The sequence below is a fragment of the Manis javanica genome, chromosome 9 (genome assembly GCF_040802235.1).
Source record: "Manis javanica isolate MJ-LG chromosome 9, MJ_LKY, whole genome shotgun sequence".
NCBI classification, from domain to species: domain Eukaryota; kingdom Metazoa; phylum Chordata; class Mammalia; order Pholidota; family Manidae; genus Manis; species Manis javanica.
The window spans coordinates 64,485,814-64,507,931 of NC_133164.1; the positions used below are offsets into that span (position 1 = coordinate 64,485,814).

The following is a 22,118-nucleotide window of genomic DNA, read 5'->3' on the forward strand; positions in this document are numbered from 1 at the left end:
CTCTGACAATGTTGCCCAGGCATAACAACTTGAAAACTGCTGTAGGAAACATGGGTATATACCTGCCCCAAACAGGACCCCTGTGAATAAATCACACCAAATCTGGCTGGATTCTGTAAGGCAGAATGAATCCGCAAAAGTCTTGAGAAAACAGAGAGCATCGAGATGTGAGCAGAGCAGCTAAGCTTACCTCTTCAGTGAGCCCGGGAGGAGAGGATTTGGGCTCTGTCCCTGGGGACTGAAGCCTGACAATGTGTTACCTCCTTTGGGCTATAGGGACTTGGAATGTTGCCAAGACTTCCAAAGTGGAGTTGGACTGGGAAAGCTTCAGCCCCTCCAGAAGAGTGAAAGGATGTCATTCCCACGGGAAACTGAGATTTCCACAACCCCAAATTTTAGTGAGCTCCTTTCAGGAGTTAAATAAAAATTTAGAATCAGGCACATATATGAGAACCCACTCACCCACTCAGTGGAATCTTTGTTTTTAAAAACAGCTCTTTACACCACTTCCTCAGCTAACTAGACATACAACCAGAAAGTAGTTCCAAAAAGCTGAGAAAGCAAATGTCACTGTGGACCAATAAATACCATATAATTTGGTGGATAGAATGACCCACACAAAAAAGCTCAAATAAGATACTCTAAGTTCTACTGTATTTGAAAATAATTTCAGGTTTCTTCTGCCTTTCTCACACATCTAAAATTATGTATTATCTATTTTTTTTCAAAAATACGAAAATTTATGTTTTTTTCCAGGAGCTTGTTGACTGAGCATTTGTGACCCCCCATTTGTATATTAAAACCTACTCCCTGATATCATGGCATTTGGAGGGGGGGGCCTTTCAGTCAGGAGGGTAGAGTCCCCCAGATGGGATTAGCATCCTATAAAAAATACCCCAGTGGGCTCCCTTGTCTCTTCCGCACAGGAGGATATGGGAAGCGGAGACTCACTGCATCAGACAGAGCTGGACATCCCAGACTCCGGAACAATGAGAAACAAATTTCTGCTGTTCTTACCAACCAGCCTACAGTATTCTGTTGGAGGAGCCCCAACAGATGAAGAACTAAAGGAAGAGCATTTCTCAGATAGAGAGTTCTCTGTCAATTTTTAAAAATCTAATGCTCTGAATGATTTCTGCACCCCTACTTTGTAATGAGCCCACAGGAGTAAAGATATCACAGCAAGCTCCCTAGTGGGTTTTTAATGATAATACCTTACTTTACGTCCTGGGAAGTAACAGCAGCCCCTGGATGGAGTCTTCATGAAGCACCTCAGTCCCTGGGAGCTGATTGTCTATTAAGATCTGGCCTAGTGGAAGTGCTTACTTTTTCTTCCTGAACTTTTCTCTCTTACAAAATTTTCTTATAAGAAAATCTAAATATTTTGGAAGACATTTAGGAAAAAAATTGATCCATTTAGACAGGAAGACAAAAAATTAAGGATAGAGAAGAAATTGTTCCCAAAGCAGTTTTTTTGTGGCCTGAAACGGTATGACCCTACAGCTTAGTTAAAACTTGTTTTTATGTGAATACTTTCCAGCTGTTCACAAGTTAGTATCCCATTTCCATTTTTCTAAGTTATTAACTGCTTTGTTTTCTTCTAATTTCCACACTATTCCCTGCAATAGATGATCCTCTCCTTGACCTCACTTCCTATTTCTCAGCACACCTGCAAACTCTGTTCAACATGCGTTCATTCATTTATCTATTAACTAGGATTTGGCAGACACTGAGCGAGGCACTGGGACCTGGATAAATAAGTGACAGAGTCCCCACCTCAGAGAGCTGAACATCATCTCAGGCCCACAGCAGAAAAGTGGAGACCCCTCCGTGATCAATGCAACACCTTTCCTACCTCCACCCTGATGCCTTCTTCCTGGCCATAACCACATAAACCAGCATCTCATTGCCCTGATAGACGCAGCCTGTGGCCCATCCTCTCTGAGATCTTCAGTGAGACCCACTACCAGCTGGGATGCAACTCACTGCACTTACCAGAAAACTCCTCTCATGCTGCTCTACACAGTCGACAGGGCTTATCAGCTAACATGAGCAGAAACCCAGGCACTGGCAAAGCTCTGGGTTCTATCAATTCAGCCATCCCCTAACAGCATGGAGGGCCAGGTTTCTTACCTTCCCTGAACTCTGAACTCTGCCTGGAGTGGATGATCCACCACAGCTCTTGGGACTTTTTACTTCTTGTCTCCATCTCTAGATGGAGAGGAGCATGAAGGGGAAAGAAAGAAGGTAGGGAGGTGAGGTGGCAACGACAGAGACAGTTGAGAGGGAGCAGTATTTCCCTAAAGTGAACCTCACTGGTCCAAGGGGTTCAACCATGGTCAGAGAAATGGAACTACAATGCCTCTTCTACAAACTGATTGTTTTGTATGTGATCTGCTGCTGCTCTCCAGTGCTCACATATACTAGACCTTCACTTAACGACGAGTATTCTGGGGCAAACAAGAGGATTCATCTCGGTGTCTGTGGCTGATGAACTGCTGGCCACAGGCTCTGGCAAAACCGGGATGCTGCTTCACGACGGCTATGTTTACCTTCTACAAACTTCCACAGGGAAGACTTTCTGGTCTTAATGGTGGTAATACAAACAACCCACTCTCCTGAAGAAAAAAAAAACAGACCTAAAAGCTGCTGAGAACCCATCAGAGTTCAAACAGCTGGAGTAGGCACCAGAGAACAGAGAACTCCAGCGGCCCTTACGACCATCCCAAGGAACCCGAGCTCGGCTTTGTGATCATTCTTAGAAAGTGAAGGATGGAAAAATGAACAAGTACTGTGACTGGCAACATGGATTTTAAAACCCCAACCAAGTGAGTCCCGGATGGTGGGTAGTGAAAAAGCAGAAGGTGCACAGAATGTCCCACCAGAAGCAGCCATTACGAAAAGCACTGACCTCATGGGCTCCAGGAAAAGGACAGAAATTGGAAGACAATAACGAACCCACATTCAGCCACTTACTAATCATCATTTCACCTCTGTGAGGTTAGTTTCATTATGTGAAAGTAGAAATGCTCTCCATCCCCTACCCACCAACACCCCCATCCTACTTAACTTAGAGTTTGGGGCAGTTAAAAATACAATTCATCCCATTTCTCAGTCAGTATAAAATGCTATGCAAATATAATACATTTACAAATAAGCAACCTGAATGCTGAAGGTAAGGCATTTCTGACAAATTACAGTGCTGAATGTAATGCTGCTGAAATGTCCTTGTTGCAGCCGCCAGCCATCATACATCAGTGCTCAGCAAAACAAAGCGTGCATCTGTTCTTAATTGCCTAGTTTATTTAAATGGTTGCCTGGAAAATAATAAATTATAATTATTATTTGAGAAGGGTTAAACAAATAGGACATTTAAATATAAAACTACTAAATGTCTGAGGATGGAGCACTAACACAGATTGAGAATTCACGCCACCTACTAATTTGCTAATCATTAGTGGAGTGACAATACCATACTGGGGCTTTATCAGTGTGAGTAGTTTGCGTGAGATTACCTCAGAAGGGACCATTTTCCTACAATATAAATGCAACAAGATGCTTTAATAAACGTCTTCCACATCAATAGAGTACATGACACATCAACAAAAGATGCCACGGTAGATCTCAGTGACTGAACTGAAGGAATAATTATATACATGCACAATGGGAAAATCTGCAGTATTTAATTTCACAAAGGAATCAGCAGAACAAATATTCGGCTTTGTTGAAATTTTTCATTAAGGTGGCCCATTATTTTTGCCCTTTAAAGCCACACAGAAATTCTACAGAGAAACAGTTATAATTTAAATGATTCCCACAAATTATGACTATTTTCCCAACTACCACAACTGCTAGGTGTTTAGCTGGGCACTGGCATTTTCCAAGGCAATGCAGAGTGATTTCCTTACACACAACAGAAAGCAAATATTTGTTGAATAAATGTATGGGACACAAATACTTCCCAGGCTCTGAGAATCTCCATATCAACACTTTCTAAATTCATAATCCCTGCAAATCTGAAAAGACTTACAGGGAACTTCTGAAATGAAAGACAGTAGTAATGAACTGGCCCCTACTTGCAGGGTTTGAAAATGTAATTCAACAAAACAGCTAAACAAGTCAAGTGCCAATGGGAAAGGGGAACATCCAGGCCGGCCGATGTCAGGAAAATCAAATGCAATATACCTGGTACTCTGCTCTGAGAGGAACACTCTAGGCTAAAAACCACATCAGCGAGCAAATGAGGGAGCCAGGAAGGAGGAGATTCCTACTCCAGGAACCAACCAGAGGAGAACTTACGAGCCATTTTCTTTGCTACATTTTTTTTTTCTACCAGGTAATGGCAGAGTCTTAGTTTTGATTGGTTAGCACTTATCTTAGAACTTGTCAGTCTCCTTATTTGATCATCTGGTGAAATAATTATTGAGATGTTTAAAAGTAACAAAAGTGTAACAATAGTGTATACATATGTTTGGCTCAATCATTAATGTGAACAAAGGTTTCAATATCTATTTTAGATGCTGGTGGTATCTGTCCAAACAAAGGCAGAAAGTAGCCTTTTATATAAAAAAGCAAGAAAGAAGAGATCAGGTACAACCTCTCAAGTTTAACACCTCTAAAAATCCATCCAATCTGTGCTTCTGCCTTTGAAATATACACTAAGCCCAGCTATGTAAGCTTGATGGAAGACGACCTTTACTAGAATCACCTGCAGAGCACTTGTAACGTGTATATTCTTACATTCTTAGGATCCAGACCTTAAGTTCTCCAGTGGGTTCCAGGAAGCTGCATTTTAACAAGTTCCTCCCAGGTAACACTCAAGACACCCTAAAATCTGAAAACCAGTGATACTTGTTTAAAAAAGAAAGTTAAAACAAGAACATTTTGAAGGAGTTATGTCCTGTACTATTAAATACAGAAACTAAGAACAAAGTTAAACTGGAAAGAATAGAAGCCTATCAGTGGTGCAGAACCATGTAACAGTCAATATAAAAGACAGTGCAAATAAAATCTGATGAATTCAAGTGTCACAGGGGTAGTTCCTCATATTACTGGAAATCTCAAACCAAGAGGAAATGAAACACTGCCCCAAAGGATGGCTGGCTCCTAGAGGAAGGCAGAGGAGACATACACTCTGGTGTCAAGACACATGGCTTTCAAAGGTGGTTGGAATTCTCAATTTCGTTCTGCATACGACACTATTAGCATGAAAGATGATTCCATTTGGATAAAAGCCTATGAGATTATTTTTCTCAAAATAAGAGCAAAGTAAAGCATTCATTAAAGGAACCTAGTTCATATTGAAGAGGGAAAAATAACAGATCAAGGTGTCGGTGACTTTCCTCTTACAAGTTGGCAAATCCCACCCGGAGTGATAGAGAAAAAATACAACAAGAAACAACTAAAAAAAGCAAATGTTAGACCTTTGCAAAGACATGATTCAAGGCACAAAGTTCCTGAAGGAGCAGAAAATAGTGTCCCCATCAACAAACACCAGAATGCTCTCATCTTTGCTATACTCAGTCAGTTTAGGGATCATCATCTATTGACGTAGGATGGAGACTTCGTAGCAGCTAGAGATGTGCTTTATCTTATTAAAGCACATACCTTATATGTGCATTCTTGAAAATAACTTTTATTTTTTGATAAAATGAATGAAATTCATTTCTCAGTGGGAACCTGAAATAGTAGTCCCTGGGATATTTAAGTCCCCTGTTATTCATATCTTCATGTATTTGAAATAGGCCTTTTCTCCATCGCCTGACCTTAAGAAATCTTATTTTAAGAAGATTCTAGTTTTACCATGTGTCTTGAAGTTGCTGTAGGCTGAACTTGAAACTCATCAATCACTTTTTCGTAAGAGTGTATGAGTGTGTGTGTGTGTATGTGTGTATGGTTTGCTCAATCAATTTAGCAGTTTATGTCACCTAAAACTTTAAGAGGGGACCATATGTTCCTTTGCCCAAATGACAATTTAAAATAAAGTATATCAGTATTCATTCCTGGGGTCTCCAGATGGTGTTGAAACTAGGGCCTTTTTGGAAAAAAAAGCCAACCTGCAAGTCTAACATTTGAGTTTAGTAATCAATTTCACAAGTGGTAAGAGGGTAAGCAGTTCCTCTGAAAACCACCCAGGAGTTTGAGTCAACCACCGTTGTAACAGGAGCCAAGAACGATGCAGCGTGGACTGTGCCAGTTCCAGCCCGGCCTGCTCTGGGGCTGCTGCGGCCTCTTAGATAGCAAGCAGAGGGCTCTGCATGGGCAGGACGCAGAGCGGGGTCACTGCGGAGAGGCCTGCAGTGTTTGCTATTTGAAAGGAATGAGGAAAGCAGAATGCTGGACACCACTGAACAAACAACTGTTTAGTGTGAGCAGGGAAGACTTCCAGGGCCCAAGCAACCGTGGTTGGGTCCTGAAGGGTCTCTGAATGAAGCTCCTCCTGCAGGTATTTCCTATCTTGTCCTGTTCCTTGAAAACATGGGACAAATGCTCAAAAATACCTGTTGACTGGAAAATGGTGAAATGAATGGCTTCGGAGCACAGAGAGAATATGCTTGCTGCTCTGGTGATGCCAAAAGATGAAAAGACATCAGTGGATAAAAATTTTAGGAACATATGCTTCAGTTAAACTTTTTAAGAAATAACTTTTTAACAGTTAGAGCTCTCCAAAGAGGGAGCCGGCTTTGTAAGGGAGTCATCTCCTCCTCATTCTGGGGGAAGGGAGAGCAGTGGTATTCTAGCAGAAACTGGATAACCATCTGTCAAGGATGCTACAGCCATGAAAACACTGTTTGCATCATCGAACACCACAAGGTTTTCATTTTTATCCTATGGGCTGTTTCTGTAGAACAAACCTTCTGCTGACATGAAATCATCAAGCTGAAATGAAGAATTTTAAACCATGTCAGGAATGACTCAACAGAACATGTCAGAGTGGTTTCCAAATGCAGGCACCACAAAACATCCGGGGAGCTTGTCATAGATGCAGATCTCTATGTCCCACGTGATCCCACTTCTCTCGCTGACCCAGGACATGGTCCTCACAGTCACCTCCTCTCTTCTATGCCATCACCTTCTTCTCCTTATTGGATTCTTTGCCATCACCATGTTTTTCCCATCGTTAAAACATAGCCTAAGTTGACCTTGCTTCCCTCTCCAACCATCGATTTCTCTTCTTTCTTTTAAATAAAATCCATCTGTGTCCAGCTTCCCTCCTCCACTGACTGCATGCATACCCAAATCAAAGATACCAGTTTCCTCTGTGTTGAGAAATCAGGGGTGAATCCTCAGACCTTATCTGGGTTGACCCTTCAGTAGCGTTTGGCACAGATGATCCCTCCCTCCCTGTGAAACACTCCCCCACTGGACTTAGAGTCAATACACCCTCCAGATTTTTCTCCTACCTCTTCAGTCACTCTTCTCAGTTTCCATTCTGCCTCTTAGTCCTGATTTTCTAATACTGGAGAGCTCAAAGGTTCACTATGAAACCATTTCTCTTCTTTCTTTGGCTTTCTCCTCCCCACGCTAGGCTCCTTAGTGATTTCACTCTGGGGCATGGCTTTACTTACTGTTCACACACTTAGTGCTCCCCAGCCTTCAGCCTAGCCCATACCATTGAACCCCAAACCCATATCTAAATGTCTCCTTGACATCTCTGATATTCATCTCCTCAGGGTCAAACCAAGTTCCCGATCTTCCTGCTATGACTGATATCCTCCCATGTTCAGACAGTAAATACCATGGAGTCATCCTCAACTCCTGTTTTTACACCACCCATCCAATCCATCAAATTCAGTCAGCTCTACTGTCAAAACATATTCAGAGGATAAAACTGGACTTCTGTGTCAGACCACATACAAAAATTAAGTCAAAATAGGTCAATGACCTAAAGACCCAAAAACCATAAAAGTTTTAGAAGAAAACAAAGCAGTAAATCTTTATGATCTTTTTTTTGCAATGTATGCTTAGATATGACACCAAGAGCAACATGAAAAAAATAAATCGGACTTCATGAAAGTTAAAAAATTTGTACATAAAGGGACATTATTAAGAAAGTAAAAAAGATAATCTAGACAATGGGAGATAATATTTGCAAATCAAAGATTTGATAAGGGTCTAGCATCTAAAAGACATAAAGAATACTTACAATTCAAAAACAAAAATAAAATAATCCAATTTAAAAATGAACAAAGGTCCTGAATAGACATTTCTCCAAAGAAGATATACAAATGATACATATGAAAAGATACTCAACACCACTAGTCAATTGGGAATGCAAATCAAAACTATGATGCAATACCACGTCACACCCTCTAGGACGGCTACAATGAAAATGAAGGGAAAATAAGTTTTGGTGAGTATGTGGAGAAACTGGAACCCTTGTATATTCTACTGAAAGCCTAAAATACTTCAGCTGCTATGCAAAATGGTTTGGCAGTTTGTCAAAAAGTTAAACATAGAATTACCGTATGACCCCTCAATTCCACTCCCAGGAATATATTGAAAACAGTTACTCAAAACTACATGTGTATCCATTGTTCATACCAGAACTTGTCACAAGAGCCAAAGATAAAAATGTCTCAAATGTCTATCAACTAATGAACGGGTAGCAAACAGTTCACAAACTGTAAACTACATACATATATACATACATACAAGAGAATACTATTCAGCCACAACAAGTACTGAAGTAGTGACACATACTACAGTTGTGGCTGAGTCTCCAAAACAATGTGCCAGATGAAAAGGTTTGTGGGAAAGAGGGGAGGGACAAATGGGGGTAAAATGCTTAATGGATAAGGGATTTTACTTTAAAATGATGAAAATGATTTGGTGATTAAAAACATTGAAATGTACTAGTTCTACTGAATGGCTCACTTTAAAATGGTTACTTTTATGTTACATGAATTTCATTTAAATGATTTTTTTTTTTAGATTTCCAGATCCAACCCCTTCTCTACCTCTACTGCTAGCACTTTGGTCTAAGCCACCATTTTCTCTCACCTAGATTATCACTAACCTCCTAACGATCTCCTCTTCCCCTTTGTCCCCTTTGTCCACACAGCATACAGAATAATATTACTCTGTCAGATATTGCCTTTCCTCTCCTGAAAGCTACTTATGTGAAAGCCAAATTCTTTATAGTCGTCTGCAAGGTCTCCAGACAATGTGGCTCTAATCCCATCTACTACTCTCCTCATTCTTCTCTTCACTCTGGTCATACCAGGCTCCTTGCTATTCCTGCAACATTCCAGACACACTCGTGCCTCAGGGCCCTTGCACTTGCTGTTCACTCTACTGTGAGTTCTCCTATCCCAGATCCACAGCTCCTGGACCATCTCCAGCAGTTCTCACTCATATGTCTCCTCTGCAGTGACACCACCCCTGACCATCCTATTTAAACTGCAAAACCACACTTTCTCCCTGTTCCCTTTCTCTGCTTTATTTTTTTCTATAGCATTTATATCATCTAACACACAGTAAATTTTACTTATTTATGGTGTTTATTTTCTATGCCCCACTAGACACTTAACAGGAGGCTTAAAAGGACAGAGAGAAAGGAGTTCTCTGAGGTTAGAAGGGCAGATTTTAAATCATTCAGGTACCTCCTTGCTAACAAGTTTGCATATGTGAACTGTGACTTACTTGAACACAGATCACGGGGCTAGTGTGTGAGAGAGCAGATTTTGGCTCCTCCAAATTACTGAAGGCTATGAATAAGTGCAAAGAACTTTTTAAAAAAGTGACCATCCAAGCTGGCTTGTCTTGGTTTGCAGCACTGCATAAAGAAAGCTGGACCTAAAATACATCAAAAGGGATGTAACATTTTTCAAGTATTAAATAAAGTCTAAATGATTCTAATGAAAACAAGGATGAAATTTCTTAGTTCTAATTTGACATTATTATATATTTAATTGCTCTTAAAAAAACTGCCCCAAGGTATAAAAAACAAGCTCTCCACGCATGAGAATCCACATGGCTGCATTTCATTTGTAACTCCTTAGAGCTTATCATCAACATCCAAGGCAGCAATCTCCACATTTGGTGCCTCTTTCCACAATCCATTGGAAATCAGGAAAGTGCAAGAGACTGGCTGACTTCATAAACAAGATGCTTATAAACCTACCTTTCAAATACTTCAAAACATTTACATCTTCAATAACAAAAACAAAAGATACATCAAGAGTCCAAAAATTGAATGAAAATAAATTTCAAGCTTTCATAACAACTTAATAGAAGCAGAATTGCTGAAAATCTGTAAGTCAGTAATACATACACAAAAGTACTCATATCATTAAAAAAATAAGTGTGGTTGTAGATCCTTACTAAATGAATAAAAAAAATTTCAGTACCGTTTTCTAAAGATACCATACTACAGGCTTTTCTGATCACGTTCATGCAGACAAGCCTCAGTCAGTAAGTAAACTAATCTAAATCAAATTTCATCCAGTCGAAAATAATCATCATGTGCTGCCCCAAGTCGGTGAGTATAAATGGGTTGCTGAAAATATTCCTGGTAATTGCAGGCTGCTATTTATGTTGGCCAGAGTTGGAGGAGTTTACTTGGTGAAATGTCTAAGCGCACAGACCACAAGAAAACAACTCTTGACGCCCACACTACAGACAGCCTAGACCCTCTCTGCAGCGTCACACTGTGGCTGTCATTTCATAGTGGCACAGGCACTGTGGCAACAGAATGGAAATATATGATTGCAGTCATTTCATTTTCAAGTAATGTGCTACCACAAGAGATTTTCCTGGTTCAGTGGAGTTTAAGTTAAATATCAAAGACTAAATATCATTTTCCGAAGCCCAACATTATTCTGTTTGTAAACAGGTATGCACAAAATACTAATGATGATAATCACTGAAAGATATTTTTTAATTATAGGGGGTTTGTTTGCCTTAGAGTCACCAATTCCCAAATATGTCTGTTAACTCACGAGGCATAGGGTCGAGGGGGGAATAAAGGCAGTCAGCTCTAAGATAAACTTGCCGCAAAACCCCAGGATGGTGAAGCTAGCTCTCATTAGCTTTCACTCCTCCCTGGGTTACATACCATAATGTTTTTTTTTTTTTATCATCAACATCATCAGAACTTAATTAGGAATCAGGAAACTTGGGTTCTGGAACGTTCCAGACCTATAGCTTACAATCTAAAGTTGCATCATCATAGGAAAGGCCTGTAATTTCTCTGAGCTCCAATTTGCTTATCTGTAAAATGAGGGGGTCTAGTAATAAATGCATTTAAAAGAGAATAGAAAAATGCAAGGCAAAAATGACTACCCAAACATATTAAGATTGATCCTAACTCACAAAGGCAAACACAGAGAATACCACAGGATGAAAAAAAAGGAATGTTTTTCACCTGAGGGGAAACAGGAAAATGAAAAACATTTTAAAATTAAATGGTAATGAGAATGTAGAAAAGAACCAACACACTTGAAGTCCTTTGTAGCAGAATCCTATAGAAACACCAAAAAAAAAAAAAAGAGAAGAAAAGAAAATACAATCATAGTCTACATTCCCTTTGGCTTAGTAATTCTACTTTGAAGCATAAATCCCCAAAGAAAATATCCCTAAAGAAAAATCAAAGCTCTGTAAAAAAAATCTCCATAACAGCACTATATGTAAGTGAAAAATTGGAAACAACCTATAAGGACAAAAATAGAGGCCCAGTTAAGCAGAATTTGGTTTTGCTAACAAAATGGAACAAAGGCCTGTATAGCCATTTCTTTAAATACAGAGCTATTTTCAAAAGAGCAAAAATATTCAACATGACATAACATGAAATGTAATGTAAAGGCTGATCGCAAAATACATTTGCCCTCCTTATGATTTTATGAGAAATACTGATGTGTTTTCTTCCAGAATGAAAACCAGAAGAGAAACCAGAGGGATGGAAGTTTATCGGGTCTATTCTTTTGATAAAAGTCAACACAATCACAAAAAATAAAAGGGTGCTGGGGAGAAAGGGAAGCTCTCTACACTATCATCCACTTTTTACAACTCCTACTTCTTCTACCCAGTTTTTCTACCATGACTAATGCCACCTTGTATCTCCATCTAACACTCAGTGTTTTTCAAGCACCATCACAAAGATTATGTTGCTTATTATTTTAGAAACAACCAGCAGTTGTGCACCTATACACCTAAAGGTAAGCTTCTGTGTAAGGTCTAGTGCACCGGGGTGTATCCTACAAGAGCATACTGCACACTGTTGGACTACTGTCCTCCTCTACAAAAATGTCATCAATGGGAAATTAAAGGGAAGCAAGAATTAGGACTCATGATTTCAACAGGCTCTTGGTCTCTGAAGTCAACCTTAATACAATAAACTTCACATGAGGCAAATGCATTAGCAAAACTGCTGTGTATTTTCATGTACAATTCCCACTTTCCTTAAACACTGCAAGTCACAAAGCCATGGCACAAGTGATCATGGCCTGGCAATAGATGCCTGTCAGCTTTAGTACAGAATTCATGAACATAATAACGACAGGGTATTTGGGCTCAGTGTTTAGACACACCTTTATCTCATCATCCCACTAAAAAACCCAAGAAGACAGAAAAGTTAAAAACCTAGAATTCTTCTAAGTAACACTTCTCCAAAAGAAACATAACCAGTGGCAACACTCTTGTAAAAAGAACATTGATGTTTCACAAAAGCCTGTGTAAGTTTTCTTTTTTCTTCCAAAAAATTTCTTCTCTACTAATCAGTATTTTAAACTAGATAATTTTAGCTTTAAGATACTGGTATCCTTTCACATATTCAACCAATGATAGAGAAAATATGTTATGATGTGTCGTGAGAAAAATAGTGGTTATTTTTTTAAAGGCTAAAAAAATAAAATGGTTAACAGTGGAGCACACCAAAACCATAGAAATTCTACCGGAGAGTATCATATAACATGCTTCTGCCAGTAATGGTTAAAGCACAGAGTCAAAAGTGCTTTCTCATTTACAATGCCAGCAGATTCTCAAATTTCTATACTAAAAAGATGTTGGCCAGCAACTATGTCCAATTTCTACTCTCACCAGCATCATCTAGTAATTAGAAAACAGGCTTTCACTTTCAAGACTATTCAAAATGCCAATGTATTTCATCTTAAATCAGAGGTTTCTAGTGATGGACATGTGTTTATTATAACCAAAATTCAACATGCTTTTAGGGGGAATAAACAAACAAACTAGGAATAGGCATTAGCCATGTAAAAATGAATCTCAAAAACAAAGAATCTCAAAAACAAAGTGCAAAAATGCCACAAATTCCACTGATATTTTTCTTAGCTGTCTGAATTATTGTGAGATGTATCAATATATTTCTTTCAGCCTTCAAAAAATATCTACAGGCTGAGCATAAGATCTAGGAAACCATATAACGTACAGATTTAAAGAAAATGACACACGCAGAAGAACTGCAGGACTCGATCAGGCTGCATGGAACCTATACACTTCCGATCGAATTAAACCTCTATCATGTCAAACATTACCCGCTAGATGACATAGCATCTCAGTGTTGAGTCAGACTGATTTAACATTTACTCATTGAAATACCATGTAATGAGGCGGAGGAAGATGTCTTTAAAAAGTCAAACTCAGAAAAATCACATAGGTGTGAGCAAAGCACAATTAGAAGAGAAATGAAAATAATGTGATGAGCTGCCCCTGAGAACCTTAGGTGCTAGGAGGCCATTTACATGTCCAAGTCCTCTGTGTGTGGTAGGTTTCAGTACTGTTGCAGGAACAGTCTGCAGAGAAACTTCAATTAAGGCTGTGTGGTAGAACTCTGTGTAAATTAATTAGCTGAGGTTACAAGGATTTTCTAAAAGTAGCTCTCTAAAACAGCCTCGGAGATAGGCATGATTTGAGGAGAATTAGAATTTAATACAACTTACTAATCAATTCTTCTTGCTTTCACATTTGAACAATATTATGTGCAATGGTAAGTCCATGAGCATTCTACCAACCAAAATTTTATTTGCTTTCAATTAGAGGCAAAGGAAAGAGTTTTATGATTTTGCTTTTGATACTCATTTTATTTCAGATTTTATCTCGTCTTATTGGCAAGAGTTTTCATATGATAATTATAATGAAATCAATGCATATTTAAGTAGGAGATGAGCCTATATTTGAAATTCACATATGCTATAATGAAGTTCGCTATCTAGTAATTTCTATAAACAATGTCATAACAAAAATATGGTTTCGTGCTCCTGCCTCATGACTTTACTTGCTAAATCTGGTCATTATAATATAGCAACATATTAATGTTTAACCTGTTTCACATCTCAGTAACTTCTTTAATTCAAAATACTAAGTGGATTTTGGCTGTAACTTCAAACCATTAGAATCAGATGTTTGATAAATATCCTTCAAATAAGTAACACCTATGCAGAAAACTGTAAAAATGAGTTGTGCAATGGTTTCTACTGTAAATTAAAAATGGAAGAAATGTCAAGTTTTCAATAAATCAAGAAACTTCCAATTATGTACAGAAGTGATTCATGAACTCTTCTATAACCCTAAAATAAAGTTACTGCAGCCTCATTATACTGATTGTAAAAAAACTCATACTTACTATACAGGAGAGATGACATAGAGACCTTTTAACAGCTAATTTGTTTTAAAAGCATAGACATTGTATGTATACAAACACATCTTTGGAGACAGTACCGTTGAGCAGAGGCTGTCCTTCGTGCACATCCTGCGGTAAGATGGCACTGTAAGCATCTTCAGGGAACCCAGTCTTGCATAATGATGCAATTTCACCAGAAGCCTCCACAGACGCCTGCAACACAAGGAACAAAAATGTGTGCAATGATTGCTACCTCCTTCAGCTAAGAAACATTCCACTTGGCACAAAGCCTCATTTTTTTCAACTATCTTGTACAAACAACCCCTTTGTTTCTTAACGTTTACAGTTAGAATGTAGAGGGCAAAGGGTTAATCTTTTTGATAACTGGAGTAGAAAAAACAAATCCCACTTGTCTTGTCCAGTAAAGCCTAAATAATACACATTCTAGATTCTTCTAAGGACTGAATATTTCCATTAAAATGGTCACTGGGACTGAAGAATAGCAAGTGGACCTGGAGGTGGGGGCCAGCCAAATAGTTTTTAGCCTCGACAAATAGTCATCTTTATTTAACTTAACTTCTCAAGAAAAATGTATATTTTCAAGTATATAGATTTTTATATTCACATTTAATTCTCTATGAAGTTCATTTCAATATACCCTATTAATTAAAAAACAAAATTGTAATATACTTATTTCAGGATATAGCACATTTCATACCAAGTAAAACCAACCAATCAAAAGTAAGTTTTTCTCTAATTTGAAGGGCACAAATACATCAAAATATAAAAGATTAATACAATAATGTTTCCTTTTTATACTTAAAAATGAGGAAGTCATTATCTCTTGCCCTCATCATCCCAAGCAAGGTCACCTGTATAGTGTGCTCAAAACTCACCCACTTCCCCCGCCAAGTTAGTTTCTCTATTTTTCCCAAAACCTCCTGACATCATCACAGGACAGCCAGACCTCAGCAGAACTTGTGCAGCATTTAAATCTGTTACAGGAAATTTTACCCTGCCCTGCTGGGGGTCCAAATACAGGAGAAGGAAGGGTGGAGGAAGGCTGCAGAGGGAGGGATATCAGTAGCTGCAGGGCCAACCTTAGGAGCAGTCTGCACTGATAAGGACAATTGGAAATTGGAAGCAAGGTTAAAGGGCAGCCCAAGAAACAGACCTCAGAGCAAATTGTCTGAATAAAGCAACACAGGGCAGCTTCCCATTTAAAGGACCACCTGCATCATGCATGTGAAGTTTGGCAAATACTAAAGTTGCAAAAACCCAGACTGATCTATTATTTAAACCATTCCTTTCAGATCTGAGAACATAAAGAAAGAAGTAAATTTGAACTTTGTTAAATATAACACAGTATTTAATCTGGGAAAAAAAAGCATTAGGAGCAGCAGCAAGATATGAGCTCAGACCTGTCAAATTAGCAAAGCGTTTTAAGTTTATTATATGCAAGAAAGGATCATATCAAGTCAAGGATACAGCACAATCATTTTATACAGATGTTAACAGAAAGCTGATAAAGTCACATTGGGATGCAGTTTGGAAAATTCTAGTAAAAATGAAGGTGCACATATCCTAGCTTACATGGTAGGTACAGTCCTAGAGAAACTCTCCCATGGGAGCCTCAGCTGACATGTGCAGGGGTGTTCATGGCAGCACGGCTGTAACAGCAGGACCTGGAGATGACCTCAACACCCATCCCAGGACAATGGACTAGGAAGTTTTCACATAGTCAGAGAAGGGAACACTCAACAGCATTAAAAGGGAAAAACTACATCTACATTTATCCACAGGGTCACATCTCAAAACAAAAAGTCTGTTTTTTTAACTTCCATGTAAGACTGAAAGAGAAAATTTAATTATAACTCAACCTGGGGATGACTGTTATTTTTTTTTTTGTAAATTCAGAAATCTATGCAGCATTCCAAATTTAGATTAGAGACCAAGCACATTGCAGGATGCATCTTGCAAAAAAATAAAGGAAAAAAAGCATGATTGGTAACCCCATTTTTAGAATATAAAGGTTAAAGACAGATGATAATGTAAAGTTATTGACATATGTAATAAGATGTATGTAATGTTATTAACATATATGTAATGAAAATGTACAAGGTATTAAAAAACATCAAATTTAGAACAGTGGCTATCCCAGGGGAGGGCGAGACAGGAAAGGCATTAGAAAGGATCATACAGGAAGCTTTGATTTTATTTGTAATAATTCATTTCTCTCCAAAAGAACTGAAAGCAAACAGAGTAAAAGGTGACGCTGTGCACAGGCACAGAGGAGCACATTTCATTATTCCCTGTATATCCTGTATTCTGCACATCCTTCCTGAAGAACAAGTAATAGAGGCTAAGAAGGTGGGCTTCCAACACCTGCCGAGTTTAGGACCCTAGGCAATATTGTGATACTTGCCAGTTATAAATATTCAGGCCCTTAGAGTGGAACTGGCGCAGAGCAGACACCAAGTGGAAGATTTGTTTTTTAGCTAAGCAAACAAGCGAGGGGCAGTTCTCAGTTCCCTGTATGCAGTGGGCCAACGTGTATATATCTGTCCCATTGACAGGTCGGCCTCTTACCTCCAGCCCAGGCTTCCATAGGGGAGGCTGGGCAGGTTCCCACCCAGGGAGGAAGGTGGAGCAGAGCTCTGCAGGGGCAGCAGGCCAGGGGTAAACAAAGGGGAGCAGGCAGCAAACAGGCCACATTCCAACCTGGGCATTTGGATTAGGGAAACGGGCAGTTTTACAGGCAAGCCCCAGAGATCAATAAAGTCTAAAGACCAGAAAAAAACTGCAATCGTGTCTTTATAACTCCAATACCAGCTTGTTCTCCAGGTCATCTGCACAAACACAGGGGAATCAATGAGCAGCAACAGGCTCCTCACCCAGATCTGGAGTGGGATTTCAAGGCCACCTCAAGGCCATCGGTAACACCGTGAAGGTTTCCTTTTGCGTTTCCATCTCCACCTTATTTCAGAGAAGGGAACCTCAGTCCTCAGCAGGCTGCCCTTTACTCAGCCATGGCTCATTCTCCTCATCTAGGTGGAGGCACCTGCCTGCACAGGGTGGCTGGGAGAATCCCTGAACCCATGTCCAGAAGGCACATCTCTAACAGATGCTGGCTGCATGCAGGAACTGCCCATGGGAGTCATGTTTTCAAGACCCATGGGGTCATGTAGAACTTTATGATATTTTCAAATTTTTTTTTAAATAGCTGAACCTTTTCTAAATTGTTCTTCCCCAAGACAAAACAGATCCTCAAAATGACATGCTGGTGTTCTTCTGTAATCTGTTTTCTTAAAAACAGGCTCCATAAAATTATTAAAATACATGTTTCCCCCTATTAATTTTTTAACTTCCCCTCTTAAAAATTGGTCCAAAAATAACAAAGTTAATGTTCAAAAAACAAACAAGAAGCACTAAAATAAACAAAATCTCCAAATGGAAGACAATGCTGGCTTACTGGTGCCAAGCCCTGTGCTTGCACATCGGCTTCTCACTTACTGCTCACAGCAACCCTCCGAGGCTGGGGCTGGTACGAGGCCTGAGATTTCGGGAGACCCCAGAGCTGGCAACACCCTCCAACTAGAGCAGCTGACTGCACTCGCGCAGCCTCTGGTGGCAATAGCCTTGAGGGCACTGAAAATTCTCTAGACTAACCCATAGCTAGGGCTGGAGTGTGCTACCACCGTGGGGCCCCCAGGGGATGTCAGGTGATGTCTAGACACACTCTTGGTTATTGCAGTTGGGAGGTGGGCACCCATGGCTTCCAAAGGCTAAAGGCTAAGGATGCTGCCAACCGTCACACAATGCACAGGACAGCCCCAGCCCGAAACGTCACCAGGACCAAGGGTGGGAGACCCTGTCCTACAGCAACGCACCACAAAGGGGTGTCCACCTACCTTTGAACACCCTCAGCAGTGGGAAGCTATATCTTTAATCAGCCCACCATGCTCTTACTGGAACATCCTCCTTTTCAAAAAACCAAAATCCTGTGGCTGGGCTCACCTCCAATGTAACTGTTCACTCTGCCAAGCCCAGGATGAGGTCCCAGAAGCTCAAAGAGAGGAACGTCCCCTCAAAAAGGTCCCTGTCGTGTGTGGAGGAGACTGTGTATTCATATTTCTAAAAACAGTATTCAGAAAACATGCAGTTTCTTAATATTTGAATAATGTAGAGGTCAGCAAACTTTCTTCTGTAAAGGCCAGAGAGTAAATATTTGAGGCTTGGCAGGCCCTGGGATATCTGCTGAAATCACTCCGCTCTGCTCTTACACAGCAAAAGCAGTCAGACAATGAGAAATGAATGAACATGGCTCTGTTCATTCAAATAAAACTTCTTTTCTGGACAACAAAATTTGAATTTCATTTAATTTTCAAGTGTCAAAAAATACTCTTCTATTTTTTTTTTTAAACATTTAAGCCTTCAGAAATGTGAGCAACATTGTTGGCCATACAAATCAGGCATCAGTACTGCAGTCTGCAGATCCCTGGGATAGTATGTGAAGTTTTGTAAGACACTGCGCTCTCTAACTTAACGCTCACAATAGCCCCTTGAGGGGGTGAAATGTCCCCAACTTTACAAGTAAGTAAATAGGTTCTCACTCAGAGGTGCAGGGAAATATTCAAGACCTCACATCCAGCAAGAGGAAGAGGCAAGATTCTAACCTTACAGTCTTTCCAAGTTGAACAATTACAAAGCAATTCTTTCAAGAAACAAGTATGGAGTGTCCACTAGCCATTGGAAACTGGGACAGATGGCCTCTGCCCTTATGAAGTTCAAGGTTTAATGTGAGAGCAAAATAAAGAAGTAATTGCAGTAGAACAGGGCGCCTGGGAGGCAGAGGTCTGCAGGAGCCGGGGGGCCTCCCAAGCAGAACCCGGGAGCAGCCCAGAGGCTGGGGTGGCAGGAAGCCATGCCGGGCGGTCACTGCTTGAGCTGGAACAAGGCAGCAAGAAACAGCACACTGCCTGAGGAATGACAATGAGTTAGTTCAGTGTCACCGGAGTCCATGAATCAAGGGAGGAAGTCAAAAGTTGAGGCTGAAGAGTTAGATGGGGTTAGATCATAAACAGTTGGGAGCTTGAGGTTATCCTGTTGGCTGCAGGGAGCCAGGCACAGATTTTAAGCACAGGCAGATTGTGTTTGATAAGAGAATTCTCTGATGCTTCGTGGGAAATGGGGAAGGAGGGGATGAATGAGACACAGCTGGGGTACAAGTTAGACACAGACTTGAATCAGACGGGGCTGCAGGCACGAGGGAGGGGTAGACCATCAGCACACGGGCAGTTGGGGCTGCCAGGGTGTGCTGAGGGGGCCAGGGGGCACCGATGCCCTCCCCCATTTCCAGACAAGCGACTGTGGACGTGAGCGGCACAAACTAAGGAGGACAACGGGCAAAACGGTAACGTCAGGAGTCAGGTGCCAATGCAGAGAGCAGGATGATTAATCTGCCGGCAGGAATCTGAAGACTTCATAGCCGAAGGAGCATTTAGGCTCTCGTTAAAGATGATTCAAAATTTGCCAGGAGGAGAAAGGAGGAAGAAAAAGGGCATTCCAGGCAAAAGGTGCAGTTTGACAAGGGTCTTGATTTATATGGAGCTGTGGGTAACCCAAGCAATCCCGATTGTTTTAAAGAAAACTCTTAAGTCCTGATTTCCAGTGTCTTTGCCCCTGATTAGGGCTCAAGGGGCAGCAAATTTACACATGACCTTCCGAGATTTCATCCGGACCAACCAGTAATCCCATCTAGGTTTAGTCTCTCCTCCCAGTTCTCTGTAGCAAAACGTCTAACGAGACACCCAATGTCTTTGTAAAGATGTTAGTCAGATGCTGCAGACAGGTGTGAACATGGCCAGACTTAGCCTTTCCACCAACAGGGAGCCATAAGCCAGGCTCCTGGAGCATGCCAGCGGGCGGAGAGGGGGGTCTGTGGATCACATGGAGTGTGGACTTTTGACGTGCCAGATGGCCTGCATTTGAATTCCGCTCCACAGCATACTACCTGTGAGACTTCAGAATGTCATGGTTCACCTATATCACAGTAAAGACACCACCACCACCACCCCAACATGGGCAGGTGAACCCACGTGTACTTAGGATAGTGTCTGGCACATGGTTACTCAATGAAGCAGTTTAGTAATAGCAGTATTAACACTAGTGTGACAACATGAATCCAGCTCACAGTGTGTCTTGTTCCCAGACTTGCTGAGCATAGTGAGTAATCTGGGACATCTTGTCTAAAACACAGATTCGTGGGTCCAAAACCAAGACTCACTAAAACAGAATCTCAAGACATGTGGTAGATAAACCGGTATAGTTACTAATACCTGTGCAACACCTGATGGCCACACACCCAGCCTGTCACCTTTCTGAGCTCCAGGTTTGGCATATCTACCTCTTTGCCCTATATTCAAATCTAATAACTTAACAAGACAAAGAAGAATAAAGAAGCAATTGTTTTATCTGTTCTCCACAATCCCATGCTGTCTCCTAGTTACTGTGAACATCTGAAAATCAAAACCCCAAAGACATCCTTTCAAAATGACTGATTTGAGTATTTTGCACCAGGTCAGCAAGGGGCTCTCTATTTTTTTGGTCTGAAAATCACACCTTCTTGATTCTATTTTTGTTATGATTCTAGTTGACATAATTCCATCCCTAGTCCTTTAGAAATTCTGCTCCTCTCTACAATCCTCCAAAGATTACAGCAGTCAGCAAGTCCTCTCAGCCCACCAAGACGAAATTCATGCTGGCCAGGGAATCTGAACTAATTTAGTGCTGTTCTGCTCTCACACAATCAGCGCACCTACCTTGAGTTTCAATTTCCTCTTACAAGTATTTGCTCTACTCTTCGCAGGCTGAAGATCGACCCCCTTGTCAGAAAAGGACAGAAGTGTAATAGGAGTTGAGGAGTTCTGCTTGCCTGTTGCTATTAGTCCATCTGTTCCGGTTCTGAACTCACAGCGACATGGCTTTTTTTTCACGTTAAAATATTTCCATAGTCTCAATACTGTGGGCTGTACAGCCCTGAGCCCATGGCTCTGTTAGGTTCCCCTTATCGTGATTCTTTTTCCGTCACCCTTGGCCACCGGCTCTGCTCTCCCATTTCCTCCAAGTTGTTCCTAAAGCCAAGCTCTTGAATATCCTATTGAAGCCACAGCAGACTGTTTCATCTTCTTCCTGATCAAGATCATTAATGATTATTGGCTAAACTTGTCACATAGGAAAGCAGCCCAAACCTCATGGAATCTTATCTTTTCTTTCTGGCTCTGCAGACTGCCTAACTAAAACTTAGGCTCTGTCATTTATCATAAACTCTTAAATTTAATCCATTGGATGTTTTTCCCCAAAGCAATGATCTCTTCCTTTTTTCCCTCCCAGATAGATAGTCTATAGTCAGAACTCAGTAACAAAGAAAATACTCTGAAGTAGATTATCAATTGCAGTCAACGAAGCTGTAAACTTCCTCTTACTGAACTGTTTCCCTTCTTTATGGAAATACGGGCAGTGTTTAGGACAAGGCTCTGGA

The 22,118-nt window shown here is 40.5% G+C and overlaps 1 protein-coding gene across 1 annotated transcript in view; it reads right to left on the bottom strand.

Annotated features, from left to right (window-relative positions):
* CDH2 (cadherin 2) overlaps window positions 1–22,118 on the bottom strand; it is a 199,542-nt gene that overhangs the window by 156,085 nt on the left and 21,339 nt on the right. The window contains exon 2 of the mRNA XM_037025358.2: window positions 14,677–14,791. Coding sequence (XP_036881253.2) covers window positions 14,677–14,791 — 115 coding nt within the window. The remainder of the gene's footprint in view (window positions 1–14,676; window positions 14,792–22,118) is intronic.